This window comes from Plecotus auritus (assembly GCF_963455305.1).
Source record: "Plecotus auritus genome assembly, chromosome: 7".
NCBI lineage: Eukaryota > Metazoa > Chordata > Mammalia > Chiroptera > Vespertilionidae > Plecotus > Plecotus auritus.
Window position 1 is genome coordinate 155,533,963 of NC_137774.1, and position 27,893 is coordinate 155,561,855.

At 37.5% G+C, this 27,893-nt stretch overlaps 1 protein-coding gene across 2 annotated transcripts in view; it reads left to right on the plus strand.

Annotated features, from left to right (window-relative positions):
• The window catches only part of CDH9 (cadherin 9), a 100,015-nt gene extending 72,995 nt beyond the window's left edge, over positions 1–27,020 (plus strand). For both annotated transcript variants that reach the window (XM_080680882.1, XM_080680883.1), the window contains exons 4-12: positions 4,466–4,585; positions 5,337–5,504; positions 8,262–8,449; positions 9,435–9,688; positions 17,683–17,819; positions 18,613–18,734; positions 20,270–20,387; positions 20,494–20,745; positions 26,112–27,020. In XM_080680882.1, the coding sequence (XP_080537008.1) occupies positions 4,466–4,585; positions 5,337–5,504; positions 8,262–8,449; positions 9,435–9,688; positions 17,683–17,819; positions 18,613–18,734; positions 20,270–20,387; positions 20,494–20,745; positions 26,112–26,599 (1,847 nt within the window). In that variant the 3' untranslated portion in view covers positions 26,600–27,020. The remainder of the gene's footprint in view (positions 1–4,465; positions 4,586–5,336; positions 5,505–8,261; positions 8,450–9,434; positions 9,689–17,682; positions 17,820–18,612; positions 18,735–20,269; positions 20,388–20,493; positions 20,746–26,111) is intronic.
• The last annotated feature ends 873 nt before the right edge of the window (positions 27,021–27,893 follow it).

Sequence of the window (27,893 nt, forward strand, 5' to 3'; positions counted from 1 at the left end):
CAGTCAAGTTGAGTATTTTTGTCTGAAATGAAAGGAATACAAAGAGTATTAGCAGTTTGGGCAGTTTTGTTCAAATTATTTTGCATAACAACTAATGCTCTTGCATTTGACAAATTTCTTTTGATCATCTCATTTGATCACTGAAACAACTTAATGTTGTAGGTATGGGAAACAGAACTTCAAATCCCCATTCTGTTAATTAGGAACCCAGGATTCAGAAAGATTAAACAACTGAATTAAGATCAAACAACCTGGTAGCATAACAACAACATTTCAGGTCTTTTTATGTTATTTAGTTACTATTGTGCAAACTGGAAATATCTGCTTCATTTTTAAGGCTACCCATAGTTTTAAATACCATCAGTTATGCAATAATTTTTATTTGCATGTCTGACTACATTTAGTTCTATTTATGTGAAAGGTTTTGATTTGTTAATGAGATAAGAGCTGATTCTTAAATCATATATTTCTTAAAACAAACAAACAAAAAAAACAAACACAAAATTCAGTGAAGTAAGCTTTCATAATATCCGAACTATGCAACTGATTTTCACAAATTGATGCTATTTAGTTGAATACTATTTTAAAATCAGCTTTAAGTCTATAAGTTTGACATTATTATAGTTAATACATGTTTCAGTCTGAAATAAGTTCTTTATGCGGAAAAATAAATTTATATTCACCTTTACTGAGTGATTGATGTTAAATGTTTTGTGCCATGTAGTCAGAAGAACTAAGAGTTTGTATAAAAGTTATAATTTCCTCTAACATCAAAGGAAATCTCATCTGTGTGAGAAAACTGCAGTTCTTCTGCCTTTTCAGGCATTCATTTCAGTAAAATGAAAGAGACTTCTCAAATTAGATGGGACTCCTATGCAATCATAAAGCCTAGGATGAAATGTAAGCAGTTGTGTTCTCTGTAATACTTTTAAATATCTATTATCCTGGCACAGTTCCATGAAAAGTACTGGACTGGTCCATAGAGGTCAACCAGTGGGCCAGTGTAAACCTACATCATGATCTCTTTGTGGGCTTACATTTGAGATGAAGATATATCTAAAAACTGTATGCATACAAGTTCTTTGTTTGATCTTCTCCCACCCCCTCACCCTCAATAGGGCAGTGAAAGCCTGGGGTGGAGGGGTGGGGGCAGAGTAGAAGAGGTCAATGAGGTAAAAAAGGGGACATGTAACAATAAAGATTTTTTTTAATGGAAAATAAAAGATCTAAGCATCTAAAATTTATACTCTTTATCTCAACTTCCTATTCATGAGCATTCTAAAGCAGTTTGATTTTCCACCCTTTAATTTTTTTTTAAATATATTTTTTTTATTGATTTCAGAGAGGGAGAGAGAGGGAGGGAGAGATAGAAACATCAATGTTGAGAGAAAATCATTGATTGGCTGATTCCTGCAAACCCTACGGGGGATCGAGCCTGAAACCCAGGCATATGCCCAGACTAAACTGTGACCTCCTGGTTCATAGGTCAATGCTCAACTACTGTGCCATGCTGGCCACGCAACACCTTTTTATTTTTTAAAAAATGTCACTGTTTTTCTTGTATATATGTTATTTTCCAGAGATTTTGACACTTAATAGTACACAAACTTCCATTTTTCTTCTCCAAAAACATGATATACCCATAGGAGTAAAAAGTACAATTGAGAAGACAGAAATATTTGAATATGATAAATTTTGATAATAACTGATTTAAATTTGTATAATTTCAGATTTTCAAAACATTATTTCATTTTAAAAAACACAATATTTATTAGAGACTATTTTTTAAATTGTTGACACTATAATACCTTCACCCAACCATCACCCGCTCTCCCCTGGCCTTCACCACACTGTTGTCTGTGTCTATGGGAAAGATATATATGTCCTTTGGCTAATCTGATATTTGAACTGAATAGCATGTGCTTTCTCTTATATTATTTTGCATATTCAATGGAAGATTGTCATCTGTACATGAGTAGTCAAAAGTAGGTTTACAGTTATAATACAAAAAAAAAATAATACCTAGAATAATTAACAGGTAAAAATACAAGAATATATTCTGTTTCAAGTACTCACAACTGTAAACCTACTTTTGCCAACCCCTGCAAACCTAATTCAAATATTTTCTTTCTCATATGAAATACAAATACAGTCGAGATCCTATTAGAATTTATTACAGGACTGGAGTAAGCATGTCTATAGAGGTTTTCCTCTTTTTTAAAAGCCCTTCTCTTGTTCAATAGCCATAATAAAATATAGAATATATAAGTTTATGAATGGAAGAAGGCTTACAGCTTATCTTGTCTAAAAATCCCTTCCCATTAGGCAATCTATATTTCATTTACAAAAGACAGATTATAGGCAGTACACTTTTTTATTATTGCAGAATTAAAAATCAGAGAAAGGTGGGGAAAATGGGAGGGTGGATGGGAAGAGATCAACCAAAGAACTTATATGCATACTAGAGGCCCGGTGCATGAAATTTGTGCATGGGGGGTGTCCCTCAGCCCAGCCTGAACCCTCTCCAATCTGGGACCCCTCGAAGGATGTCCTGGGATCGGGCCTAAATGGGCAATCGGACATCCCTCTCACAATCCAGGACTGCTAGCTCCCAACCACTCGCCTGCCTGCCTGCCTGATTGCCCCTAACCACTTCTGCCTGCCAGCCTGATCACCCCCTAACCACTCCCCTGCCAGCCTGATCGACGCCTAACTGCTCCCCTGCAGGTCTGGTCACCCCTAACTGCCCTTCCCTGCTGGCCTGGTCACCCACAACTGCCCTCCCCTGCAGGCCATCTTGTGGTGTCCATCTTGTGTCCACATGGGGGTGGCCATCTTTGAACACATGGGGGCGGCCATCTTGTGTGTTGGAGTGATGGTCAATTTGCATATTACCTCTTTATTATATAGGAGAATATGCATAACCCATGGACACAGACCAATAGGATGGTGAGGGCCTGGGGCGGTGTTGGGGAGGGGTAGTAGAGGTCAATGGGGGGGAAGAACATATATAATATTTTCAACAATAAAGATTTTTTTTAAATTAATCAGAAAAAATCAGAATTTGGACCATTGCCAGTTGCATTTCCTCCACCTCTAAAATTACAAAAACAAAACAAAACAAAACAACACAACAAAACAAAAAACAACCTGAAAAACAGAGCAGGCAACAGTGTGGCTCTTGTGGAAGCTTTTGGTAATAATAAATAAAGATAAGAACTATAGGTAAATCTTGGTCCCAGTTATAGAGGTAGTAATTATCCTTTATTGTTAATATTGACATCACTGGATTAATTACTTCCTCCTTGGGCCACCCATAGACTTCGCATGTGTATCTAACTTTAAATATATACAATATTTACATGTAGAAGATACAACACTTGGTATAATAAAATATTTTAATTCATAAGGATGAGCCCCAAAGAGTTAAACTGACTTGCTCCAAAACACAAAGAGATGGTTTTTTACTGTACTGGGTTTTTTTAAGGTTGATAAATACAGTAATAGCTGGAGAGATATAATGCTTTACTATTTTTCTCTACTGTAAAAGAGTTATGCTTAGACAAAGCTTAGTTTGAAAAACTTCTAATTTTATGATATTCTTGGTAACTCCTCAAAAGCATCACTTTCCTTATCTTATTATTTAATTCAAATCTCCCCCCATCAATAATTTTTTGCTCATTAAAAAAAATAAATATAAATTGATGATAATTTTGAAGATGTGATTTTTCTCTGCTTTTTCCTGTACAAATAACCATTTACAGAGGGAAACTAAAGGGTGAGAGTTATGAAGCCTGTCAGACTATGTGTAACTCAAACTGTCAGTTAAATCCCACAATAATCAAATAATAAAGATGCCTCTATAATTGACGTAGTACACAGTGATTTAATTCTAATATTAATTTTATTATATTAGTAATTTTTATTTAAATTAAAGTGTTAAAAGACTATTATTATTAACTTTGGGGGTAAATAACATCTAATAAAAACTAAATTTCTTTTTTAGAATTCACCTTCTTTTCATTATTTTCCTCTGATATTCTATATACTGTTGTCTTGCTGTTTATTTTTGTCTTAATATACTTGTCTTTTCTTTTTCTCTCTCACCAACTCTTCTCCTTGCTTTTTCGCTCTGCCCACGTTTCTCTCAAAATCAGGTCATAGTTCATTTTAATTCTCAGAGACATGTGCATATCCCCCTGTTTAGTGAAAATCCAATATTTCCAATTAACTCTTGGAATCTGATACATATTAGCATCTTCAACAATAAAGATATTTTTAAAGTTATGAAAATAAAAAGGAGTGAAAGAGAAAAGTAAAGTTTTTTGGAGGTAGTATCATTTAAGCAAATTTCTTCCAACTAAGCATGGTCTAACGCACCACATTACCAGCAGTCATTTTTCAGAAGGATAGCTTCTAATTGAGAAGTATTTAATTGTCTGTGTCTGGGTGGGCATTTGTGTAGGTACGTCTGTTATACAAGTGACTGCAACTGATGCAGATGATGCCAACTATGGAAATAGTGCCAAAGTGGTCTACAGCATATTGCAAGGACAGCCATATTTCTCAGTGGACCCAGAATCAGGTACAACCTTTAATACTTGGTCCCTTTCTCATTATATAATGCATCTGGAGGCACAGTTAATATGTGTATATTTTTGGTATTTTAAAAGCTATCTATTTAGTATCCTGTAATTTATTTATTTATTTTTAAAATATATTTTATTGCTTTCTTACAGAGAGGAAGGGAGAGGGAGAGAGACTTAGAAACATCGATGAGAGAGAAACATCGATCAGCTGCCTCCTGTACACCCCCCACTGGGGATGCGCCCGCAACCAAGGTACATGCCCTTGACCGGAATCGAACCTGGGACCCTTGAGTCCACAGGCTGATGCTCTATCCACTGAGCCAAACTAGTTCGGGCAGTGTCCTGTAATTTAAATAGATTATTTGAATCAACTCTGGACTATTTGTTGAGTTTAAATTTATGACTCTAAATACAAAATGTCAGCACTTTATGTGTTCTACTCAAACCTAATGAATGTGACAATCATTAAAATTGAACTTATTCGTCTGATGATTTTTGGAGTTAAAATTTTTTATTCATCAAAAGGATAAATTGATTTAGGAAAACTCATTTCCTAAGCAGTAGCCAATGGAAGAATTCTTTTTGTTCTGTCAATAATGTTAAAGTGGTTTTAGATTGAAATATGTATTTACGTACACTGACATTTTCTCTGTTTGTTATGATTAACTTCTGTAAAATGGACCTTGAATAGCTCCATTTTTAAAATCAGTGATTAAATGATAAAATATTTATTTCCTTTTCCAAAAGGCATAATAAAAACCGCATTACCAGACATGAGCAGAGAAAACAGAGAGAAGTACCAAGTGGTTATACAAGCCAAAGACATGGGCGGCCAGATGGGAGGCCTTTCTGGAACCACCACAGTGCACATCACTCTGACGGATGTCAACAACAACCCGCCTCGATTTCCCCAGAGTAAGAAAGGTCTCAGGGAGCTCATGTTGGAAGGCTTCTCCAACACACTACAAAGAGAGGCCAATACTTGTAATAGTGGTTTCACGGCTAGTTTATACATAAGGGCATAACACTTATCCCTGAAATATATCACAATTCCCCACAAATTGAAAGTCATTATGATCATTTTCATCAGTGAGTAGGTAGTAAGAAGCACACACACACACACACACACACACACACACACACACACACACATACACACACACAGAAATGATGTCCTTTTGGCAACTTTAATGATCCTCTTCTACCTTTAGAAGAGCTTTAAAGTTTCCCAGACTATCATTCTCAACCTTCACTAAGATCAACTTGTTTTGTTTCTTATTTATTTCCTGGTTAGGAGTGTGGACTCTCAAATCTGACTGCCTGGCTTCAAATCCCATGTCTATCATGTGTCTTTCCTCCATTCTCTTGTCTGTACATAAGAATTATAATCCCTTGTTTAACTGATTCTAAAACACAGACTGGGTGTTTTAACAATCCTTGAAATCAAGCACTATATTAAAATCACTGTATGTTGGTTCAATTACAGCATTTTTTCCCTTTTTTTTAGTGGCCCCTACAGTTATAGCACACCTTGGTTGTGATGGCATTGTGAGAATGTTAAAGTTTGCTGGAATCTGCTTCCACTGGTGAAGGTTAAATCAGTCAGTGCTCTTTCAGTCATCATCGTCTTGTAAGCCATGAGGTCCTACAAAAGCAGATTCCCAGGCTTTGCTAAAAATGCTTTCATTCTGCAGGAAATAAACATATAAAGGCCCCTATCTTAAAATGTTCAATTAAGGACCTCAAATTTAAATTTATGATATTGATTCCAATATAGTAAAGCATTTTTCCAGGCTAAACAAACTTAAAATATTTGATGATTCAGCTTAGGATGGTGGACGTAAACATAAAATGAAAGTTTAAAAAAATAAAGTTTGCTAAAAAACATAATTAATAAGCTGAATAAACATAAATCTAAACTTTGAGTTTTCTTCAATATAAATCAAGAGTATGGTTTAATGAATTCTCAAATGGCTTGCCATTCTATAATTATATAATATATACTGTAAACTTGCAAAAGTTTTAGAACTATAATAGTAATAGTTAAGATGTTCAAGAACTAGCCCCTGAGCTAAGCATATTAAAGACATAATTTCATGCTATCCTCATAACAAACCTGTGAATCTATTGCTATCATTATCATTTTATAGATATTGAAATCAAGGGTTAGAGAATTTAACTAACTTGGCCAATGAGGGCAATTTAAGTCCAGGCAGTTATAGTTAAAAGTTCTTCTTAAAAAAAAAAAAAAAAAAAAATATATATATATATATATATATATATATATATATCCTATATAATAAAGAGGTAATATGCAAATTGACCATCACTCCAACACACAAGATGGCCGCCCCCATGTGGTCAAAGATGGCCACCCCCATGTGGACACAAGATGGCCACCACAAGATGGTCAGCAGGGGAGGGCAGTTAGAGGCGACCAGACCTGCAGGGGAGGGCAGTTAGGGGTGAACAGGCCTGCAGGGAAGGGCAGTTAGGGGTGACTGGGCCTACAGAGGAGGGCAGTTGGGGGCAACCAGGCTTGCAGGGGAGGGCAGTTAGGGGTGACCAGGCTGGCAAGGAAGGGAAGTTAGGCGTCACCAGGCCGGCAGGGGAGGGCAGTTGGGGGTGACCAGGCCAGCAGGGGAGGGCAGTTGGGGCAATGGGCTGGCAGGGGAGCAGTTAGGTGTCGATCAGGCTGGCAGGGGAGTGGTTAGGGGTGATCAGGCTGGCAGGCAGAAGTGGTTAGGGGCAATCAGGCAGGCTGGCAGGCGAGCGGTTGGGAGCCAGCAGTCCTGGATTATGATCAGGCCTAAATGGATAGTCAGACATCCCTCGAGGGGTCCCAGATTGGAGAGGGTGCAGGCTGGGCTGAGGGACACACACCCCCGTGCACAAAGTTCGTGCACTGGGCCTCTAGTATATATGTGTATATATATATATATATATATATATATATATATATATATATATATATATATATTTGTATTCATTTCAGATAGGAAGGGAGAGGGAGAGAGAGAGATAGAAACATATTAAATGTTTAAAAAACATTTCTAACTTTCATTGACACAATTTTGTAAGTTTTTTCCTATTTGTATTTTGAATAAATAGTCAAAAACTAAAATGCTTTCAGAGATAGCCCATAAAATATAATGGTTGGCTAGAACTGCAGGAAACAGAAGTATTCAGATCCCACTTGAAGGCATCAACATGTTAAAATGTATCAGTTAATTTTTCTATCCCTGATTTAGAATATAAAAATAAGTGCTTAAGAGGGCAAGAAATCAAATATGCACTGCTTATCTAGCGCTTTCAACATCTTCATTACACATTTTTATTTTTATTAAATTATTTAAAAGATTTATTTGGTTCTTGCCCTAAGTCAGAGTTCTGGATTCTGATATTAGGCCTACCATCAATTATCTAAATGACCTTGGGACATTCACTTAATCTTTCTGGAACTTATATTTCTCAATTACAAAATGAGACTGTTCTGCCTTTATAAATTATGTTTCCAACTTAATAAATCTATAATTTTTGACAGCTTACAACTCAATATGATGAAAAACTCTCCCAATTTAAAATTAATTTATTTAAGTGAAAAAGGCAAAGGAAATAAAGGATTTTTGTTATCGAGAGATGAAATGTCAAGAGCTCTGATTTAATTTTCAGGTACGTATCAATTTAATTCTCCCGAGTCTGTCCCTCCTGGAACGCATCTTGGAAGGATAAAAGCCAATGACCCCGATGTGGGGGAAAATGCTGAGATGGAATACAGCATTGCTGAAGGAGACGGAGCTGACATGTTCGATGTCATCACTGACAAGGATACACAGGAAGGCATTATAACTGTCAAACAGGTTTCTTCTCCCTGTCTTCATTTTACCATTGAGCACTGTATGGTTGATTTTTGCTTTTCAGTTAAGGGAAGAAAAAAGCCTAGGATTTACTTTTCCATCCTTTACATGCTGTCTATCCTTCATGTAAGCGGGGATGCTTGTGATTACACTGCAAGGAAGTTAAGCGCCTTCATCATTGACACTTAAAAAGTGATATAAAAACTTGGCTGCTCGTGCTTATAAAGGCAACAATCAAACCAGGGTCAGCTAGCCTCTGCAGCACTATTTCATGTTTCTCCAAGGCATAAAAAGTAGGCATGCAGCCCTCACTTTATTTCATGCACTTTTTAGCATATTTAAATTGTGAAATGTGATGTTCTCTCCAAGGTGATGAGGCCTGAAGATGCTATGTATTTTTTGTTGGATTTCTTGATTTTTAATGCAGTGTGGGAGAACATTATAAAGCTTACATGGAATAATCCAGCTACATATTGATTATTTTCTACTGTCCCAATCGCTTGCTTTTATTCACCTCTTGCTTTCCACAGTGTTCAGATGAATGATATTTTTTTTCTTTTCGTAATACCAGTTTTAGAAATGTAGGACCTAAGGAAGTGACTTATATGAATAGTTTGAAAAAATCTCTATTTTTCCCCTCTAACTTTAACTTTGTATAAATTTAGTAATAATAATAGTAATAAAAATAATAAATAAACTATATATCCATGAGGGAACAAACCTGTGACCACCAAAATGTGAAATGTATTACTAAGAGGAAATCAGTACTAATGTGTATACCATAATATTTAATTACATCCTATAAATATGTGTAAAGTATAACAATATTTACTGACTTATTTGATATACCTGTGAAGTAATAATTAGGGAAGTTATTTAACCAGAATTTCTGGTTCCATTAAGAGATCTAGTTATTAAATATTGAATTTTTCTTCCATTGTTATGCCTACTATGCTATACTAATTTTTCTTATTTTATTTAACTTCAGAATTTAGATTTTGAAAACAAAATGCTATATACTTTAAGAGTGGATGCAAGTAACACACACCCAGATCCACGATTCCTACACCTGGGACCTTTCAAAGACACAGCTGTGGTCAAAATATCTGTGGAAGATATAGATGAGCCTCCTGTGTTCAGTAAAATTTCTTACCTGATAGAGGTCGATGAAGATGTAAAGGAGGGCAGCATCATTGGGCAAGTTACAGCATATGACCCAGATGCCACGAACAATTTCATACAGTAAGTATTTTAAGAAAATGTAAAGTTTGCAGAAAAACATAATAATCTTACCATTTACAAGCCGTGTGAAAAAAAATTTCATTGTACAATGCATGACCAAGTACAAACATTTTCATAGCACAGACTCTTCACTGGGCTGTCTTCTAAGTGCTCTGCAAATATTATTTAGTTTGACTCATCACTTTACAGGGTAGGTCCTATTATACAGTTCTGAAGATGGTAAGATGAAGGCACTGAACATTTAAATAACTTGATAAATTAGTCAGTGGCCAAGCTCAGTTTGAAAAATCAGGCTGTGGGTCTTCAGAGTCTGTGATTTTTAATCCCTTGGCTGTTGTGATTATATCTCATTGTCTCTCTTTGGTAAGTGATAGTTCAAATAATAAGTGATTTAAACAAATAAATTAGAAAAAACTTATTCTAGGAATTTTCTTAAAAGATACCTTGTTTTTCATGGGTGTCTTGCTGTTAGCATTACAAATGAAAATTAATTTTGTAAAGTAAAAATTTTCTAGATGTAATTTACTTATAGGATATTTTTCTTACATGATATTACCCTACTATCCCTCCTTTTTTTGATTAATGGAGGCTTTCGTAAATTTTATAATGCAGTCTTGATAACTTTAAATTTTTTGCACAAAAATATGACTGCTTTAGGTTCTTTGCATGTTCAGGAATTTTGCCATGAGATGAACTACCAATAGAAATTTTACTTGCCACTTTAGGAACAGCTTTTTGTCCAGTACAATTAAATTTTCTTGGATATTCACTTATTTCAATTAGCCTATTTAAATTAATCTGAAAACTTGATTATTATTTTACTGTCAAATTTAATTCTCTACCAACAATCTTAGTTTACCCTGTAAATATTAGTGGAAATGATTATTTGCATTCTTGAGTAGGCCCTGAGCATTCCTGGTGCTAGGCTGGATTTAGATATAGGACAGCTGCTGTCGGCCAAGTCTCTGTCTGTCCCCTGTGTCCCAATCTGAGCTGGGTGTGGGAATCAAAGCAGCCATGGGGGCAGGAGACCTCCCTCAGACGGGGTGAGGGTTCAGGCCCCTGTTGAAAAGATTTCTTTTGAAAACACTCAACCAGTTTGTACTGCTCACTCCTGCAGGAATGCCCACTGAATCTCCTTGCTCCTCCGCACTCAGGGCAGTGCCCCCACACCCTGATCCCCCCTCCTGACTGAGCCCCGCTGTGAGCTTCAGGTTAAAGGGCTGCATCCATGGCTTAGCTCAGCTTTTCTCCCTTCTCACCGCCCCAGGTTGCTTCCCTTTGCTCACTTGTAGATGTCTCAACTCACAGATTTCTCAGATATGTTTGCATTGATCAGGAAACCATGTGTTGAGTCATAGCAGTTCAGATTGTTGAGACTTCAAGGGGAGAGACCGCAGGGATCTCTCAGGCCACCTTTCCTCTGATGTCCCACCCACTACTTTCAAAACATGGCTTTTATCCCGCAGAATTTGGTCTCATTTCTCTTTGCTTTTTCCATTGCCCACAATATGGAATTACATAAGCTCACACTATAAACATGTTTGCTTAGAAAATGATAGCTCTATTTCTATTCTTCTCTTTAAACATAAGTATTGAGATAGTATTGACCAAAAAGAACTGCACAATTATAAATTATATGATTCAGTAAATGCTGAAGTTTTAATACACCCAATAACGCATCACCCAAATCAGTATAATGTACAAATATCTTATCATTTCCTCATGTTCCTTTGCAATATCTTCCTCTCAAACTTCTTGGAACCTAACCACACTTCCAGCCAAACACCAGTCTGCTTTCTGTCAATACTGATCTGATTAAATTAGATTTTCTTGAATTTATACAAATGAAATCATGCAGTGCTTATTCTCTGTAGTCTAACTTCTTTCACTTAGCATAACTGACATACTGTCATGTAGGTGACACATCATTAATAAAAATTCAGCTTGTTTGGAGACATACACACACACACACACACACACACACACACACACACATATTCTGCCGTATATCTGACATCATGAGGACACATTTGTAGGAGTAAATTTTCTGGGTCAAAAACTGATAGTGAAATTTGTAACCTTGCTTCACGGTATATAAAAGTGGCTGGTAAATTTTTAAGTTCATAGCTATCCCAGAAACATTTGCTTTTTATGTGGTATCAACTCTTGAAAAAAAAAATGAATAGCAATTTTACCTATAAAATCTGAAGAATCATGACAGAAGAAAAATATTGAGAACAAATTAATCTGACATTATGTTCCTAAAATTATGCTGCTACATCTGCCAATGTATAAAGCCATCCTTGAAATATAGCATATAGGTTGCTTTCTGTTAGCATAGAAATGTATGAAATAAATATCCAATCATAGTGTGAAAATGCAGCAATAAAAGGAGGCAACATTGTCATCCCAAGCGTTTAGAAGGATGACTGATCTCCAGAGCAGAAATAGGTTATGATAAGCATCATGGAGAAACATTTCACAGGGTAAGCTTGGGAACTAATTCTCACCCATCAGTAAATCTGCTCATCAAACATATTTTCTGAAATACATCTGCCACTTGCAACATGTGATTATGGGTACAATTAACAGCTGTTGTTAGCTCTGCTTCACCTCATTAGTAATCATGGATTCCCAAGTTATAGGGTTGATTATAGCTTTACAGGTTCTGAAAAAACACGTCTCATTTCACACCTATTTAATGCTGAACATATTTAAAGTTCAATGAATTTTTGAAGAACTTTTTGTTTTTACTGAAGTCAAATTGAGAGTAAGTCCAACGCAAACTTGTAATGATTAATTAGTTATGCCTCAATAAAAAATGCATGGCTCCACCATAAGCTAGAATAAGGGAAGAAGTGCACTCATATATATGCGTCTCCCTAGTACTTGCTGATTTTATTATGCAGATTAAACTAATAATAATTAGAATATGTCCCTAATATCTGCAAAAAAGATGTAAACTCTGTGTTCAAACATATAAAACATTTGTTCAAAGATTCAAAGAATCTGTTCTAGTTCATAACCAGAAAACACATTTCTGAAAAGCAGTAGCTGGGAAGGAAAGAGCATAGCCACAGCCTAATTATATTGACAGCTGGTCATCAATGTGCCTGGAATCTATACTAATAAAAGGGTCATATGTTAATTCCGGACATCCTTCCTGACAAAGCCACGGCGGCTGCAAGGGCCAAGGGCAGGTAGCCACAGAGGCTGGCAGTGGCAGCAACAGTGGGGTGTTGGGGGCAGTGCCTTCCCCTGATCGGCCCGGTTGCCTCCCACAGAGGGAGACCAGATTGCAATTTAGGCTGGGCCTAAGCCATCAGTAGGACATCCTCTGAGGGTTCCCAGACTATGAGAGGGGGCAGGCTGGGCTGAGGGACCCCCCAAGTGCACAATTTTTTGTGCACTGGGCCTCTAGTTCAGTAAATTAAAAGGAATGCTATTTTTGACATATTTCTTCATATTATCAATTTGTTCTGGTGTCTGTAATTTACTTTGTTTGATATTAGATGCAAATATAGGGATCTGAAGTGTGCTTGTCAATGGTAGAACATACAAAACAAACATAAAGCGATACAACAAAACAAAGAGCAACCAACTAAACCAGATTTCCACTTCTGCATACTCAGTTCTCCTGCAATTTTTTTTACTTGCTATTCTCAGCCTATATGATTGGATCCTGTCTCTGCAGAAGATATTCATTAAAAAATTACGCCAGCGATCTTTTTTAAAATTATTGTTCAAATTCAATGTAAAGAAGTCAATAAAATGTTGTTTTAATAGGCAATCTGCTGGAACATAGAGATCGCTTTGTTCCTAGGTAGAGGATGTTTATCAGTTCTTTCTGGTCATTTGTTGTAATCTGGTACACTTATTATTAATAGGTACACCAGAATGGCCTATTCAATGTTGAAAATAGAATATTGGCTGCTAAATAAAAGAAAATGTATCCCTAGGCTTTGAAAAACTGCAGGACATTATTTGCACTGGGGCAAATTTCTGAATATAGACCTGAAAGTTTGCAGCGTTAATGTTAAACTGAGCTATTTCTAAGTCCTTCATGAATTAAGTTGAACAGTGCCTTTCAAGTTTGAACCTAAAAGTAGATCAGCCAAAATTCCAGCCTATTTTGATTCCACATAAGCTCCAAGTGTGTCAAAGCTAGATTTGTATGTTAGAACTATTAGCAATTCCTCAATCATAGAAACTGTCATACTAACCTCTAGGACAAGCAGCACAAAGGGATTTTCATTTTCCTCTTTGATATTCAATTTGAATAGTATGAAGAAATCTAAGATCGATTCAGCTATAAGCAGGTAATGGTTAACTGTTGACCTTTCCAATAATGGAAAGAAATATATGTAGGTGAATATTATGCTTTGAGGTCCATTCAATGCATAGATGTGACTTGTTTTACTTTGCTGTCTTTGTTTTCATTTCAGATGTTTTATTCATAAGCAGAATTAAGGAAAATAAGCAATTTTTTTAATGTTTCATTGACTTAGCCTACATTAGGAAATAAATTGTAGATGGGTTGACAACTGGAAATAAACACTATATTTGATTTCATTTTAGCACTATTAAGCAACAGATTAAAAATTAAATGACTGTCATCCTCAATTTTAGTACATTACTAAAGATCATTAAAATAAGACCTATCTCAGATTCCTATCTGACAAAATTCTTGGTTAAAACCAATAGAGCTTTTGCTTTTAGGAATTACATATATATGCATATATATCATTATGCATTTTATATATTCATTAAAGGCCCAGTGCACAAATTTGTGCATGGGTGGGGTCCCTATGGGTGGCCTGTGGGGATCAGGCTGAAACCAGCAGTCCAAGGCTGCCTGTAGCTCCTACCTGCTACTCCCGCTCATCCCGGCCCCACTGTGCCTGCTGTGGGCTCGCACCCAATCAGTCCCGATAGGGAGAGACTCATGCTGCCACAGCACCACTCCCCAGCCTTGAGCCCTGCATCTGGCACCCTCCTGAGGGAAGTGGCCAGCAAGATCAGGCTGAAACCAGCTCTTCAACATCCCCCGAGGGGTCCCAGATTACAAGAGGGCATAGGCCAGGCCGAGGGACCCCACTGGTGCAAGATCAGGCTGGGGAAGGACTGCAGGAGGGCTCGAGGGCATATCCGGCCCTGTCTCACCCAGTCCCAATAGGGGCCAGTTGGCCAGGGAGGGATGCGGGAGGTTGGCCAGCTGGAGAAGGACCATGGGAGGGCTCCAGGGAGTGTCCGGTCCATCTCGCTCAGTCCTGATTGTCCGGACCCCAGCAGTAAACTAACCTACTGGTCAGAGCGTCTGCCCCCTGGTGGTCAGTGCACATCATAACAACTGGTCGATCAGTTGACTATCTGCCCCCTGGTGGCCAGTGCATGTCATAGCGAGTGGTTGAGTGGCCTTGGCATATCATTAGCATATTACACTTTGATTGGTTAAACAGTTGACCGGTCACTGGACGACTGGACAATTAGCATATTAGGCTTTTATTATATAGGATTATTATATCTAGATTTCTAATTATCCTCTACCAAGGATTTTCCACCCCAGAATTATAGCCACTCTTGTGCCATTACCGTATGTCATATGAGTTTTTCAAACATCCCCAAATATTTTTATAAAAATTAAGTAGGAAAATTGCAATTGTGATTGTTGAAAATTTGTGGGAATACTATCATTTTCATGCTGTTGTATCATTCAAAGAATGACAAGAAGGTGATTGACCTGATTCCACATTTTGGGACTGAGGTACAGAAAGAACTCACTTTGAAGCAATATTTGGGAGTCTGAACAAATCATTTACAAACTTTAGTAGAAAAAATTAGGCAAGCACCAATATGTACTATGTTCAATTGCTTAAATCATTTCTGAAATCTGAGTTTACTAACATATGCCTTAAATTCAGCATAATTCATCTACTAATACACTAAGTCACATGTTCTTTATTAGAGCAACCCAAACAAAAAAAAATCATATCATTATTTTCATCCAATGTTTAAAAATTGGCAATGTTTAGAAACCTAAATATATATTACTTATGTTTGTTAATGTCAATACTTGATAGTAAATAGATTACAGGTTTATAATGGGAACTATAATTCCATAATTCACCAGATTAAAAAAGAGTTCATGTGTTAAGTGCTTTTAATAGATACCAAGAAAAATGAAGAGAACACCCGATGCTGATTAGTCTGTTAGTTGCCTATAAGTGTTTGCTCTTTATTCTATCCAGTTTATACCATGGTATGCCACCTTGCTCTACAAACCTTGTCCATCGATTTGCCGCATGAGATTCATCTACATTTGTTAGAAATGCAGAATCACAGCTCCCACACTTGACCTGCTGAATCAGAATTTATTTGTGGCAAGATCCCCATGTGATTTATATATAAGTATATTAGTTAACATTTTACTTTTCTACTTTCTTCTCTTTTTGAGGGTTAATATGATTAGTTTAGTTCCATCTAGATAATCAAGGCTAATATCCATCTCAATTTTTAAAAAATATATTTTTATTGATTTCAGAGAGGAAGGGAGAGGGAGGGGGATATAGAAACATCAATAATGAGAGAGAATCATTGATTGGCTGCCTCCTGCACAAACCCTACTGGGGATCAAGTTCACAACCCAGGAATGTGCCTTTGACCAAAATCGAACCTAGGACCCTTCAGTCCACAGGCCGACACTCTATTCACTAAGCCAAACCAGCTAGGGCAAATTTTTAAACCTTAATCACATCTGCAAAGTAAATTTTACCATGTAAAGTAAGACAATTACAGGTTCCAGTGATAAGGAGAGGGACATCCTTTAGGGAGTGACATCATTTTGCCAACTATAGAATGATACAAATTTCATAGTGACATCTTTCATATCTAGACTAATGAGAAATATTCATGGAACTCCGTGATAATGTCATTTCCTTTTTATTTGGAATTAGATTGGAGGAAGATATTCAATCAGCTCTGTTCTTTGAATAGTCATTCAAAAGCAATGTTTTTACAACAGCCTCTCGACATTCATTGATGTTCATAAGGACTCTGTGGACACATGTTCTTATGTGTTCTCTTAAACATAATTCCTATTTATCCAATGCAATCGACTCTCTCAAGTTTAATATAACTGCTTAGTATTTCTCAAGTATTGCATGGGTCTATATAACAAGTAAATCAAGTGCAATTAAAAAATTACTAAAAGCTGCCACAAGGGCTCCTGAGTATAAATAATGAGCAAAGTATACATAATCATAGAATTGTAATAATGGCAACAGCCAAATATATCATACTAGTGGCTCAGTGCACGATTTGTGCACATTGAAAGGAAATTAATTACAAGGTGGCCAGTAAGGTGGAACTGGCTGAGAAGGGCCGGACACACCCTGGAGCCAACCTCCCATGGTCTTTCCCAGGCGTCTGCAGAGGGAGCGGGGTCCCTATGGCAGATGGGTTTCTTCGGCCTGGCCTGCAGGGATCGGGTTGAAACTGGCTCTCCAACATCGCCCGAGAGGTCCCGGAGTGCGAGAGGGCACTCTGCAAAGTTACTGTCATATAGGAAGTGGAATGCAAATGCAAGTGTCCAGTAAACCAGATTCAGGGCAATAGTGCCCCAACAACAATATAACCCACGTTCAAAGGTGGAATCGTACGGCCCCACAAGGAATCGGGCTCCCTCCTCTCTGGTTTTGGGGTGCATCACTGCAGCTTGGCAGTTCCTGTGTTGAGATTCTGCCCCTTGGTGGTCAGTGTGCATCATAGCAACTGGTCGGATGGTGGAAGGGGCATATTCATATTAGCCTTTTATATATAGAGATTGTCTAAATGAAAGTTACTTTTTAAAATAAAAATACAAAAGAGCTCTCAGCATTGTACTGGCCATGTCTTGATCAGAACATTTTGTTAATTGCATATAACTTTAAGAAATATTAGATGAACTAATAATCTTTTGTAATGCTTGGATTCATGAGTCTCTTTTCATCTAGATACTCTGTTGATGGGCACACTGATATGGACCGGATTTTCAGTATCCACCCAGAAAATGGCTCTATTTTCACTTTAAAACCCCTTGACCGGGAATCATCTCCATGGCACAACATCACCATTATAGCCACAGAAATAAGTGAGTTGAGCATGCATCCAATTAAACCCATTATTTTCACCAAAGTAGTAAAATAATGGCATTAAATAAACTCTTTTTCTTGAGGGGAATGATTTAGTCATTAGAAATTTCTTAGAGAAATGATTTAGAGTGCCTGGATTTTATAATTATTTTTATGATTATCATATATTCATGTACTAGAGGCCTGGTGCATGAATTTGTGCACAGGTGGGTTCCTCAGCCTGACCAGAGATCAGGGCCCATCGGAGCTGGGCTGGTTGGGGGAAATGGCCATAGGAGGGGGCCGGCCATCTGGGGGTCAGGGGCCGTGGAAAGCCGGCCTGGGGGAGGGGCTGTGGGCAGTTGGCTGTGGGAGTGCACTGACCACCAGGGGGAAGATCCTGCATTGAGCGTCTGTCCCCTGGTGATCAGTGCACGTCATAGCGACTGGTCGTCCAGTCGTTCCAGTTGTTCCAGTCATTTGGTCTTACCAGTCGCTTAGGCTTTTATATATATAGATTTTAAACTTGATTTTCTGCATACCTTGCTATAAAATAGAAATGTAATCTAACCTCATAAACTAAACAGTCTAAGAAAATGATCTCTTACAAATAATGGCTTATTATCAATCATCTTCTCCTATTTTTATCATATTTTCCATCTGGACCATGTAAGAAAGCTGAGATATCCATCAGCAGTCCAATCAAGTAGTGAACACCACAGAAAAGATCTGTTGCTAAGTTACAAATAGCGTGAGTCGTATCACTGCTTCTCTGTGAATGAGACTGAAATCTTATATATGTTCTTGTTGCAGATAACTCAAAACAAAGTAGCCACATTCCTGTCTTCATCAGAATTCTAGATATAAATGACCATGCTCCGGAATTTGCCATGTACTATGAAACATTTGTCTGTGAAAATGCAAAACCTGGGCAGGTAAACAAAGTTATTATAAACTTTAAAAATAATGTTTCCTCTTCACAAAAGCAGATGACTTTGCATTACTTTACTTGCACAAGTTTTTTTTTTTTTTTTTTTTATGCAATCTATTGTCAGACCTTCTTATCACATTTTTATCTCCTCTTACCAAAAATGTCACAGTGATCTGAAAAAGATGACTGTTAGTATTGTTTTTATTATGGAACCCATGCTAAAATTTAAAAAAAATGCAATATATTTTAAGCTACTGATATGTATTCTCTCTTAAAATATGCTTAAACAATGGCCTATCTAATTTCAAAATCTCAGAGTCATATAATCAAAGGACCAATGTTGTTTACGATTAAAAATATTACTAAATTTTAAATATTTTTCTGCTGTTCTGCACCGGATTTTGAGCAAGAATATTAAAACTTATGTACATTTTTTTCTGTGTAATGCTCTAGTCTACTAAAGAGAAACTTGGGGTTCAGTTTGTATTAGAAATCAAGCACTTTCAGAACCTTTACATAAAAATACATAAGGCTACATGTCACTCTGTCAAAACGAAAGAAATTATGGTTCACATCAAAGTATAGAGGAAAACTATTGGAGTAGTGAGTACGCAGATTAGGATGTTACCTGGAAGTGGTGCAACTGTTTGTTTTTGTTTGAAAGCAAGAATAATTAAATGACTGATTTCAAGTTGCTCAGATGGCATGCCCAGGACTAGAAAAACAGGCACCCCGATGTGTAGCTTAGTGACTTTCCCACCATAAAGTGCTCAGTGGAACTTTTGTGCCCAATCTCCTTTGCTGCTCCAATCGCGCACTCCAGCACAGCTCTTACTTACGGGGAGCACAGCTAAGAAGCTCTGTACTGTCTCCACTTTGACACTGATTTTACAAAACTTTGGAATCATTTATTTGCATATCTTTTTAAACTTGGCACATACCTTTAAAAGAAAGGCACATAATTTGAATAAAATAGGCAATAGGATTGTAGTGATGGTGCCCCATAGCTTTCAAATGTTTTGACTGCTGATATTATATGACCTACTGCTCATTTTCCAAAACTATATTAATAGTGTTTTTAGTCTATAGAAGGTGGTTATATTAAGCACTTATGTTTTTGTGGTTGTTTTTTTTTTTAAACACATCTGTTCTCTGCCTTTGAAACCACCATTATGTAGTGTAGACAACAGATTGGTAACCAATTAATAACAAAAAAGACTGGTGCTTTCTAAAAATGTTCAAAGCGGATTGCTGTTGGACTGATCACATTTTTCTTTAAGGTTGGGGACTGCACTGGCCAGGAATCAGACAACAATGCATAGAGATACCCTGTTAACGAATACTTGATGGAGACATTTTATCCTTAATTGGATCAGCTGCATGAGTAGAAAAACCTCGGCATAATTTTCTGAAGATTGCATATTTTTTTTTGTTTCTTTCATCTCAGTGATATATTTAAAGCACAAACACTTATTAAAAATGCCTGGTAATAACAAGATTTGCTTTTTGTTGGGCTTTATTTAATGCATTTTGTTGTAGTTGATTCAGACTGTCAGTGTCATGGACAAAGATGATCCTCCCCGAGGCCACAAATTCTTCTTTGAACCAGTGCCAGAGTTTCCCCTCAACCCAAACTTCACCATTGTCGATAACAAAGGTACGGAGCACTTTTGTAAAACAGAACGTTATGAGACCCAAAGATGCAAAATCCAAAACTGATCTGACTTATTTTCTCTCCACCTTTTTCTCCCCCTCCCCCGCAGACAACACAGCAGGAATCATGACTCGAAAAGATGGGTACAGCCGCCACAAAATGAGCACCTACCTACTCCCCATTTTAATCTTTGACAACGATTATCCGATTCAAAGCAGCACCGGCACGCTCACGATCCGCGTGTGCGCCTGCGACCAGCAAGGAAACATGCAGTCGTGCAGCGCGCAGGCCTTGGTCCTCTCGGCGGGCCTGAGCACCGGGGCCCTGGTGGCCATCCTGCTCTGTGTCCTCATACTGCTCGGTAAAGCTGCGCCCCAGGCTGTGCACCTCCCACAGCTCCCTCCCCCATGCCCAGTGAGGCTGCCCTGAGAAGCATGCTTCTCTACAGCTAAAGATTCAATATTTTAACTTTTTTTTTTAATTGTCCTTTCAAGTAGAAAAGGAGTGTCTGTGGGGATAGGTCTAGCTTTCTAGAGTTCGAAAACAAGGATAAAATAGCTAATGATATTTTCTATTTATTGATTCTTTATTGATTCTTTTATCATATATTTATACTGTGTAGTGCTAAACAGAGTCAGTGTCCTAATGAGCTTTAATTTAAGAACTGATTTAATTGTTACATCAACTCTGTAAGGTAAATACCTGTATTCTTCCACAGAAAGGTTAAATCACTTACACAAAGTCACTCATTTAGAAAGTGTTTTGCCCACCATTAAAAAGCCAGATTATTTGAATTCAGAATTCTCCATTCTAAACCATTACAAATGGTTAGATCCAAAGAGTACCTTTACGAATAGCATTACTAACAAATACTAAGTTATTCATATCAGACAGCAAAGGTATTTAAGTTGTCACAATAAGATATTTTTTTTCCCCATAAAATGTGTTACATGGTGGGGAAATACACCAACTTAAAAGCTTATGTTCATTTTTAAAAATACCACTATGGAATATCTGGTCCTGCAAAGTTTTCTAAATAAAGTCATACTTCCAATATCAAATGTTTTATTTGAGCATGCCCTAACAGGACGACGATTTAATTCAATTAAACAGTTGTTCCACTGTAAAACATTACCCCAAAATTGTTTCCAACAAATATTCATCCAAAATGCTTGTGCTTAGGGCAGGATAGCTAGCCAAATTTATGTTCCAGTGCCCATATGTGCTGGCTCCTTTTCATTGCAAATCCTTTCAAACGATCTGGATGAAATCCCTTTGGCCAGATATCCTTGCAGGACTTCAGTGGGGGATTGATGAAAGTGAAGGGAAACCATTATTTTTCAGTTAAAATGATCCAACTATTTAGAAAAACATTTTCTCAGGGTGTTAGAACATACACACTACTACCCTCACCATCAGCCCTTGCATCTCCACCTGCTGCTAGATAGTTCAGCTCTTCTGGAAAATATTTTTGTATCCCCCATGGAGATGAAATGTTGGCTTACCCTTTGAGCAAAGTGCTGCTTTTATGCTTTTCATGTTGTTTTATTTGTTCAGATAATTCTACTTCACTAGTTAAGAATATAGAACCATGTATATTTCAAATTTGATTTTTTTTATTCTTATCTAATAAAGAGGGAATATGCAAATTGACCATCACACCATTACAAATATGGCAGCACCCATAGCCAAAGGATGGTGGTGCCCAGTCCCCTCAGCCTGCTGGAGTCCCACAGTCCTTTCAGCCCCACCGGGGGGGTGGCAGGCGCGTGGTGTGGCCGGACCCACCCTCAGCCCCCTAGCCACCCAGGGCCACCCCGAGATGAAGCTGCCCAGGCAACGCCTGAGGCACAGGCAAGCCTCGGATGTCAGCTGCCCAGCCACCCAGGGCTGCCCGAGGCCCAGGTAACCAGGGCTGGCTGAGGCTTGCACTGCAGGCAGTGGCAGCAGCAGAGGTGCGATGGGAGCATTGCCTTTCCCTGATTGCCGGGTTGCCTCCCGCCCCTGAGGGCTCCCGGACTGTGAGAGGGGGCAGGCCGGGCTGAGGGACCCCTTTCCAGTGCATGAATTTTCATGCACTGGGCCTCTAGTGTTAATATAATACACAGACATACATAAAGACATGCATGCATACATGGGGGAATAAAAGCACCCCCCAAGTAAGTTTAGACATTACAGCATTATCAAACTAAACTGCATCATAGTTTCCTCTGCAGAAATCCCTGACACTTCTTTCATTCTGAAAAGCTGGCCACCTTTCTTTCCTGAGCAATATGGAAGGCACACTCTTATGTTCGCCTTCCGAATGTATTGCCTAAATGTGGAGTGATTTTTGATTATTTTAGTAAAAAATGGTTAGAACCAGATACTAAAACCTCAGAAGGTTTCATTATCCAAGTTTCAATGCAGTGTTGCTGCTGTTTTGAGGTTGTATATGGACAGCTGGACAGAGCTACTACACTATAGAGTCTGCTCTTTGCAACAGTGATATAGCATAGGCAAGGACATTTTAGACATACCCTGTTACAGTTGGAAGAAAGGCATTTCTTAGTTTATATCCATGTTGCAAGGCTAAGGAGGGGGTAAACACCTAGAACAGGATTTTTAAAAAAATATTTTTGGTCCCAAGAACATTGGCAGTCAGGTAAAGCTTATAGACCTATTTAGAATAATAATTTAAATTTATAGAAATGGGAAATATAAGACAAAACAAATATATTTGTCAATTGAACAAAAAAAACAACAACAAAATGTACTTGATTATTGTTATATTGCCTTGTTGTGGTACAAGTCTAATGATCATTTGAGATATGTTGTAAATATAATGCAATATAAAATAAGTGATTTCTATTGATTTAATAGTCATAGATACTGTTACTATCACTATAGTTTATGCTAAAATTCATAATAGAAAGAAAAGCTAAATTCCAGTTATAGTTTAGTGAAAAGAATGATACACTTTTTTCTGTTCCTTATCCCTGCATTCCATCCACATACCCCAGATTAATAGCCTCAGTCTAGGGAAAGAAGCAGCTACTTGTGACCTGGCAAAGGACAAAATACTCAGAATAGGTCCCAAGGACCATTGGTGAGAATCAGTAAACATTAAATCCTATCTAATAAAAGAGTAATATGCAGATTAACCATCACTCCAAGACACAAGATGGCCGCCCCCATGTGGTCAAAGATGGATGCCCCCATGTGGACACAGGATGGCCACCACAAGGTGGCCTGCAGAGGAGGGCAGTTGTGGGCAGTTAGGGGTGACCAGGCCAGCAGAGGAGGGCAGTTGGGGAAGACCAGGCCAACAAGGGTGGGCAGTTGAGGGGACCCAGGCCTGCAGAGGAGGGCAGTTGCAGGGAACAAGGACAGCAGGAGAGGGCAGTTAGGGGTGACCAGGCCAGCAGGGGAGGGCAGTTGGGGGGGACCAGGCCTGCAGGGGAAGGCAGTTGGGGGGGACCAGGCCTGCAGGGGAGGGAAGTTGGGAGGGACCAGGCTGGCAAGGGAGGGCAGTTAGGAATGAACAGGCCAGTAGGGGAGGGCAGATAGGGGTGACCGGGCCAGCAGGGGAGGGCAGTTGGTGGTGACCAGGCCTGCTGGGAAGGACAGTTAGGGGTGACCAGGCTGTCAGGGGAGGGCAGTTAGGGGCAATCGGGCCGGCCGGGGAACAGTTAGGCATTGATCAGGCTGGCAGGGGTTAGTTAAGGGGTGATCAGGCAGAAGCCGTTAGGGGCAATCAGGCAGGCATGCAGGTGAGCGGTTGGGAGCCAGCAGTCTTGGAATGTGAGAGGGTGCAGGCTGGGCTGAGGGACACCCCTCCCCCTGTGCACGAATCTTGTGCACCAGACCTCTAGTTAGCTAATAAACCTTTAAAATAATTTGACTATATCATTGTGCTTTTACTTATAAAAAGTAAAAATTATAAATTAATGCACTGAATATTAAGTTTAAAAAGAACCTTTTTTTTTTTTTTCCTACTGGTCAGTTCACTAGAGTACAGTTATGTCTCATTTTTGCTGAACAGTCTCCAAGATGATTTCGTATGTAGCTGAGCACTTAAAGCCCATACCGTGGAGGTTAACTAAAGATGTTTCTAATGATTTTTTAAAAATTCTTTCTAATAATTAGTAGAAGCTGTGGAATGTGTGTTGCTCAGATTTTTAAGGAGTTATAAAGGCCTCAAGGGCCAATGTGAAGAATGATCTCAATGTAAATGAGTGGACTTTGTACAATCTTGAAAAAAAGATCGAGAAAAAAATAATAGACTTTTTTGAGCCAAAATTTTCTTGTTTTTCAGTGACACATGAACAGTGTTGACAAAACATTTAGCTGCCCTAAAGTAAATGACCCATTTGTTATTTTTTTCCGGCAATTTGTAAATGTGCTTTTGGGAAATTTTCATTATAATTTTTCATATGTAAAAAAATCAGCAATGTGGTCCATTTCGATAGAAAATTTATATTTCCAAACAATACGTTTTTTCTTATTTTTAAATGTATTTTAATTACATAATGTATTTATTTTGCATATGTTCATTATCAAATACATGGATATATTAAATCAAGTAATATAATAAAAAATAAGAAAGTGTACCATATGTGGGGACATTTACAGTTAACTTGATACTATATGTATATATAGGTAATAATATAGATAATAAACAAAAACAATGCAGAAATTACAGGTAGTACAATTAACATTTTCACCAAAAAGCATGAATGCAACTGGGAAAGTAAGGAAGCCCTCAGTAACAAGATATTATCTGAGACTCTTGTAAGATGAGTATAAGCTTAAAATGTGTTTGACTTTGTATTTTATATTGTAATATAAAATATAATAATGTGTTATATTTCAGATCTTAAGCAGGCTTTCAAAACCAGATCAATAAAGGAGTTTTAAAAAAACATATATGAACTATGGAAAGGAATGAGATCAGTAGCATATCCATATTTATGTATATACTAGAGGCCCAGTGCATGAATTCGTGCATGGGTGGGGTCTGGCCGGACTGGTCCCACCCAACTGCCCTCCCCTGAATGCCTGGTCGCCCCTGACTGCCCTCCCCTGCTGGCCATCTTGTGGGGGCCATCTTGTGATGACGTGAGGGTGTTGTGCGAGGGCGCGAGGACCACCTAGGCCTTTGTTAGTATAGATATGTTGTATATCTGTTATATGTTGTATATATTTATGCATACATATACCTATGTATTATATAGACATATAACAAATTTATAGAATGCAATATATGCATACATGATCATATATGAATAATGTTTTACATATATTCCCTTGAGTTATAAAGAAAATATTAAATTGATGTTCAGTTTCTCTTGGCATACTTACTGTAGCTTTAAAATTTTAGTATATTTAAACACTATCATTTTGGATGTATGAAATATTAAATATTTACAGTTGGCTAAATATATTAGCTGTAATTGAATAAAGCTTTTTCAATGTCAGAGCTCCATAGAAGAGTGAATATTGAAAGCAGAAACTAAAATATTTACTTCTTTATCATTTCAGTGTATCTAGTCATTGGCCCAAAGCACCCTATATTTGCATATGATAGTTTTTATCCAATCTTAGCACTTCTCACACAAACTTCATTCACAGAAGTGTGCTATATTTAATTCTGGTCAACCTGAATTATGGATCTCACTATATATTGATCTCTCTCTCTCTCTCTCTCTCTCTCTCTCTCTCTCTCTCTCCTCTCTCATTAAATAGTTTTAGTTGTGCTGTTTGCTGCATTGAAGAGGCAAAGAAAAAAGGAACCTCTGATCATTTCAAAAGACGATGTCCGGGACAACATCGTGACCTACAATGACGAAGGCGGCGGGGAAGAAGATACACAAGCTTTTGATATTGGCACATTAAGGAATCCCGAAGCAAGAGAAGACAGTAAGCTCAGGAGGGACGTCATGCCAGAAACCATTTTTCAGATAAGGAGGACTGTGCCTCTGTGGGAAAATATTGACGTACAAGATTTCATCCATCGAAGATTAAAAGAGAATGACTCAGATCCCAGCGCACCTCCTTACGATTCCCTGGCTACCTATGCCTATGAGGGGGATGCCTCCATCGCAGACTCGCTCAGCTCCTTAGAATCGCTCGCAGCAGACTGTAACCAGGATTATGATTACCTCAGCGACTGGGGACCTCGGTTTAAAAAGCTGGCCGACATGTATGGGGGTGAGGACAGTGACCGGGAGTAGGGCATTGTATGACTTGACCCCTGTTAGTGAAAGTACTCTGTGTTACTAGATCGAGTGGCCTGTATTCTCTTCCTTGAAGGAAAATTTAAAAAAAATCAAAGTTACAAACAATACGTAGGTGTTGTCTTAGTAAGGGTTTGCTTAATCAGTAAGTTTCTGTGAATGAATACGAATGACATAGATTTTTTTTTAAGTAATAATATAATAACCAGTTCACCCTCTTTGCCTAACAATCTCTGGAGGAAAGTATATCACATCAATAATCAACAAAAACACATAAAGGCTTTTTGTGCCTTTTCTTAGATATGATAACTTTATAAATGTTTTCTTAACTGACTTAAAGTCACCTTTACTATTAAATGAATCATTGTGCAACTGCTTTGTAAATTAAAATGGAAAAATATATCCCTAAAGAAATAGGAATGACTATTACTGACATATTTATTTAGTTGAAGAATGTCTTGGTGTTAATTTATTCATATTTTTATAAATGTATATTTATATTTTTGTATTTTTATGAAATAAACTAGTATTTATAAAAGTAAATTTCATTTTATTTAATTCTTAGAAGCAGTTCTGATCTCACTTATAACAGAAAATGTTTACATCTTTAAAGCTAAAACATTATTTACTCAGGGAAAAAGCAGTTAGCTATGTTATTATATGTGATTTGGAACTATAAATGAGCATTAATATAAATTGTGAAAATCTGTTTTGACCACTTAAAAATGGACAAGTGTTTATTGAGCCACTGATACCTACCCATCAATAGGATATGAGACACATTTGGAATATAAAATATAAATATAATTGTGAATGATTAGCTTTGTTTTTTACTATGGAATCAACCAGGGAATTCGCAGAGTAATTCTGTCAGTATTGTTATGTAGATAAAGAAAAATATCTGAAACACTCTTCCTCCATCAATAGTAGTTTTCAGAATGAGAGATAATAGTTCTGATTTTTTTCTTCATGATCGGACAATTCATGGAATATAACATTGGGTAACATTTAAAGTGTGTGTCAACAAAGTAGAGAAGTTTTTGAATTGATCCTTTTATTGAGAAGTTGCAAAGTCATTCTATTTGAGTAAATCTTGGAAGAACTAGTGACTTGTAGAGTGAACTCAAGAAATCTTAAGGAATATGAAATTTTACTAATTATTGGATTGACCAGAAAACAGAACATAGATATCCTCACACACAGGAAAGAAGGAAGAGATGGAGAATTGTGATTAATAATTATTTGTAATTATTGAAAGAATGCCATGAAAACTTGCCCTGGTTTGGCCTGG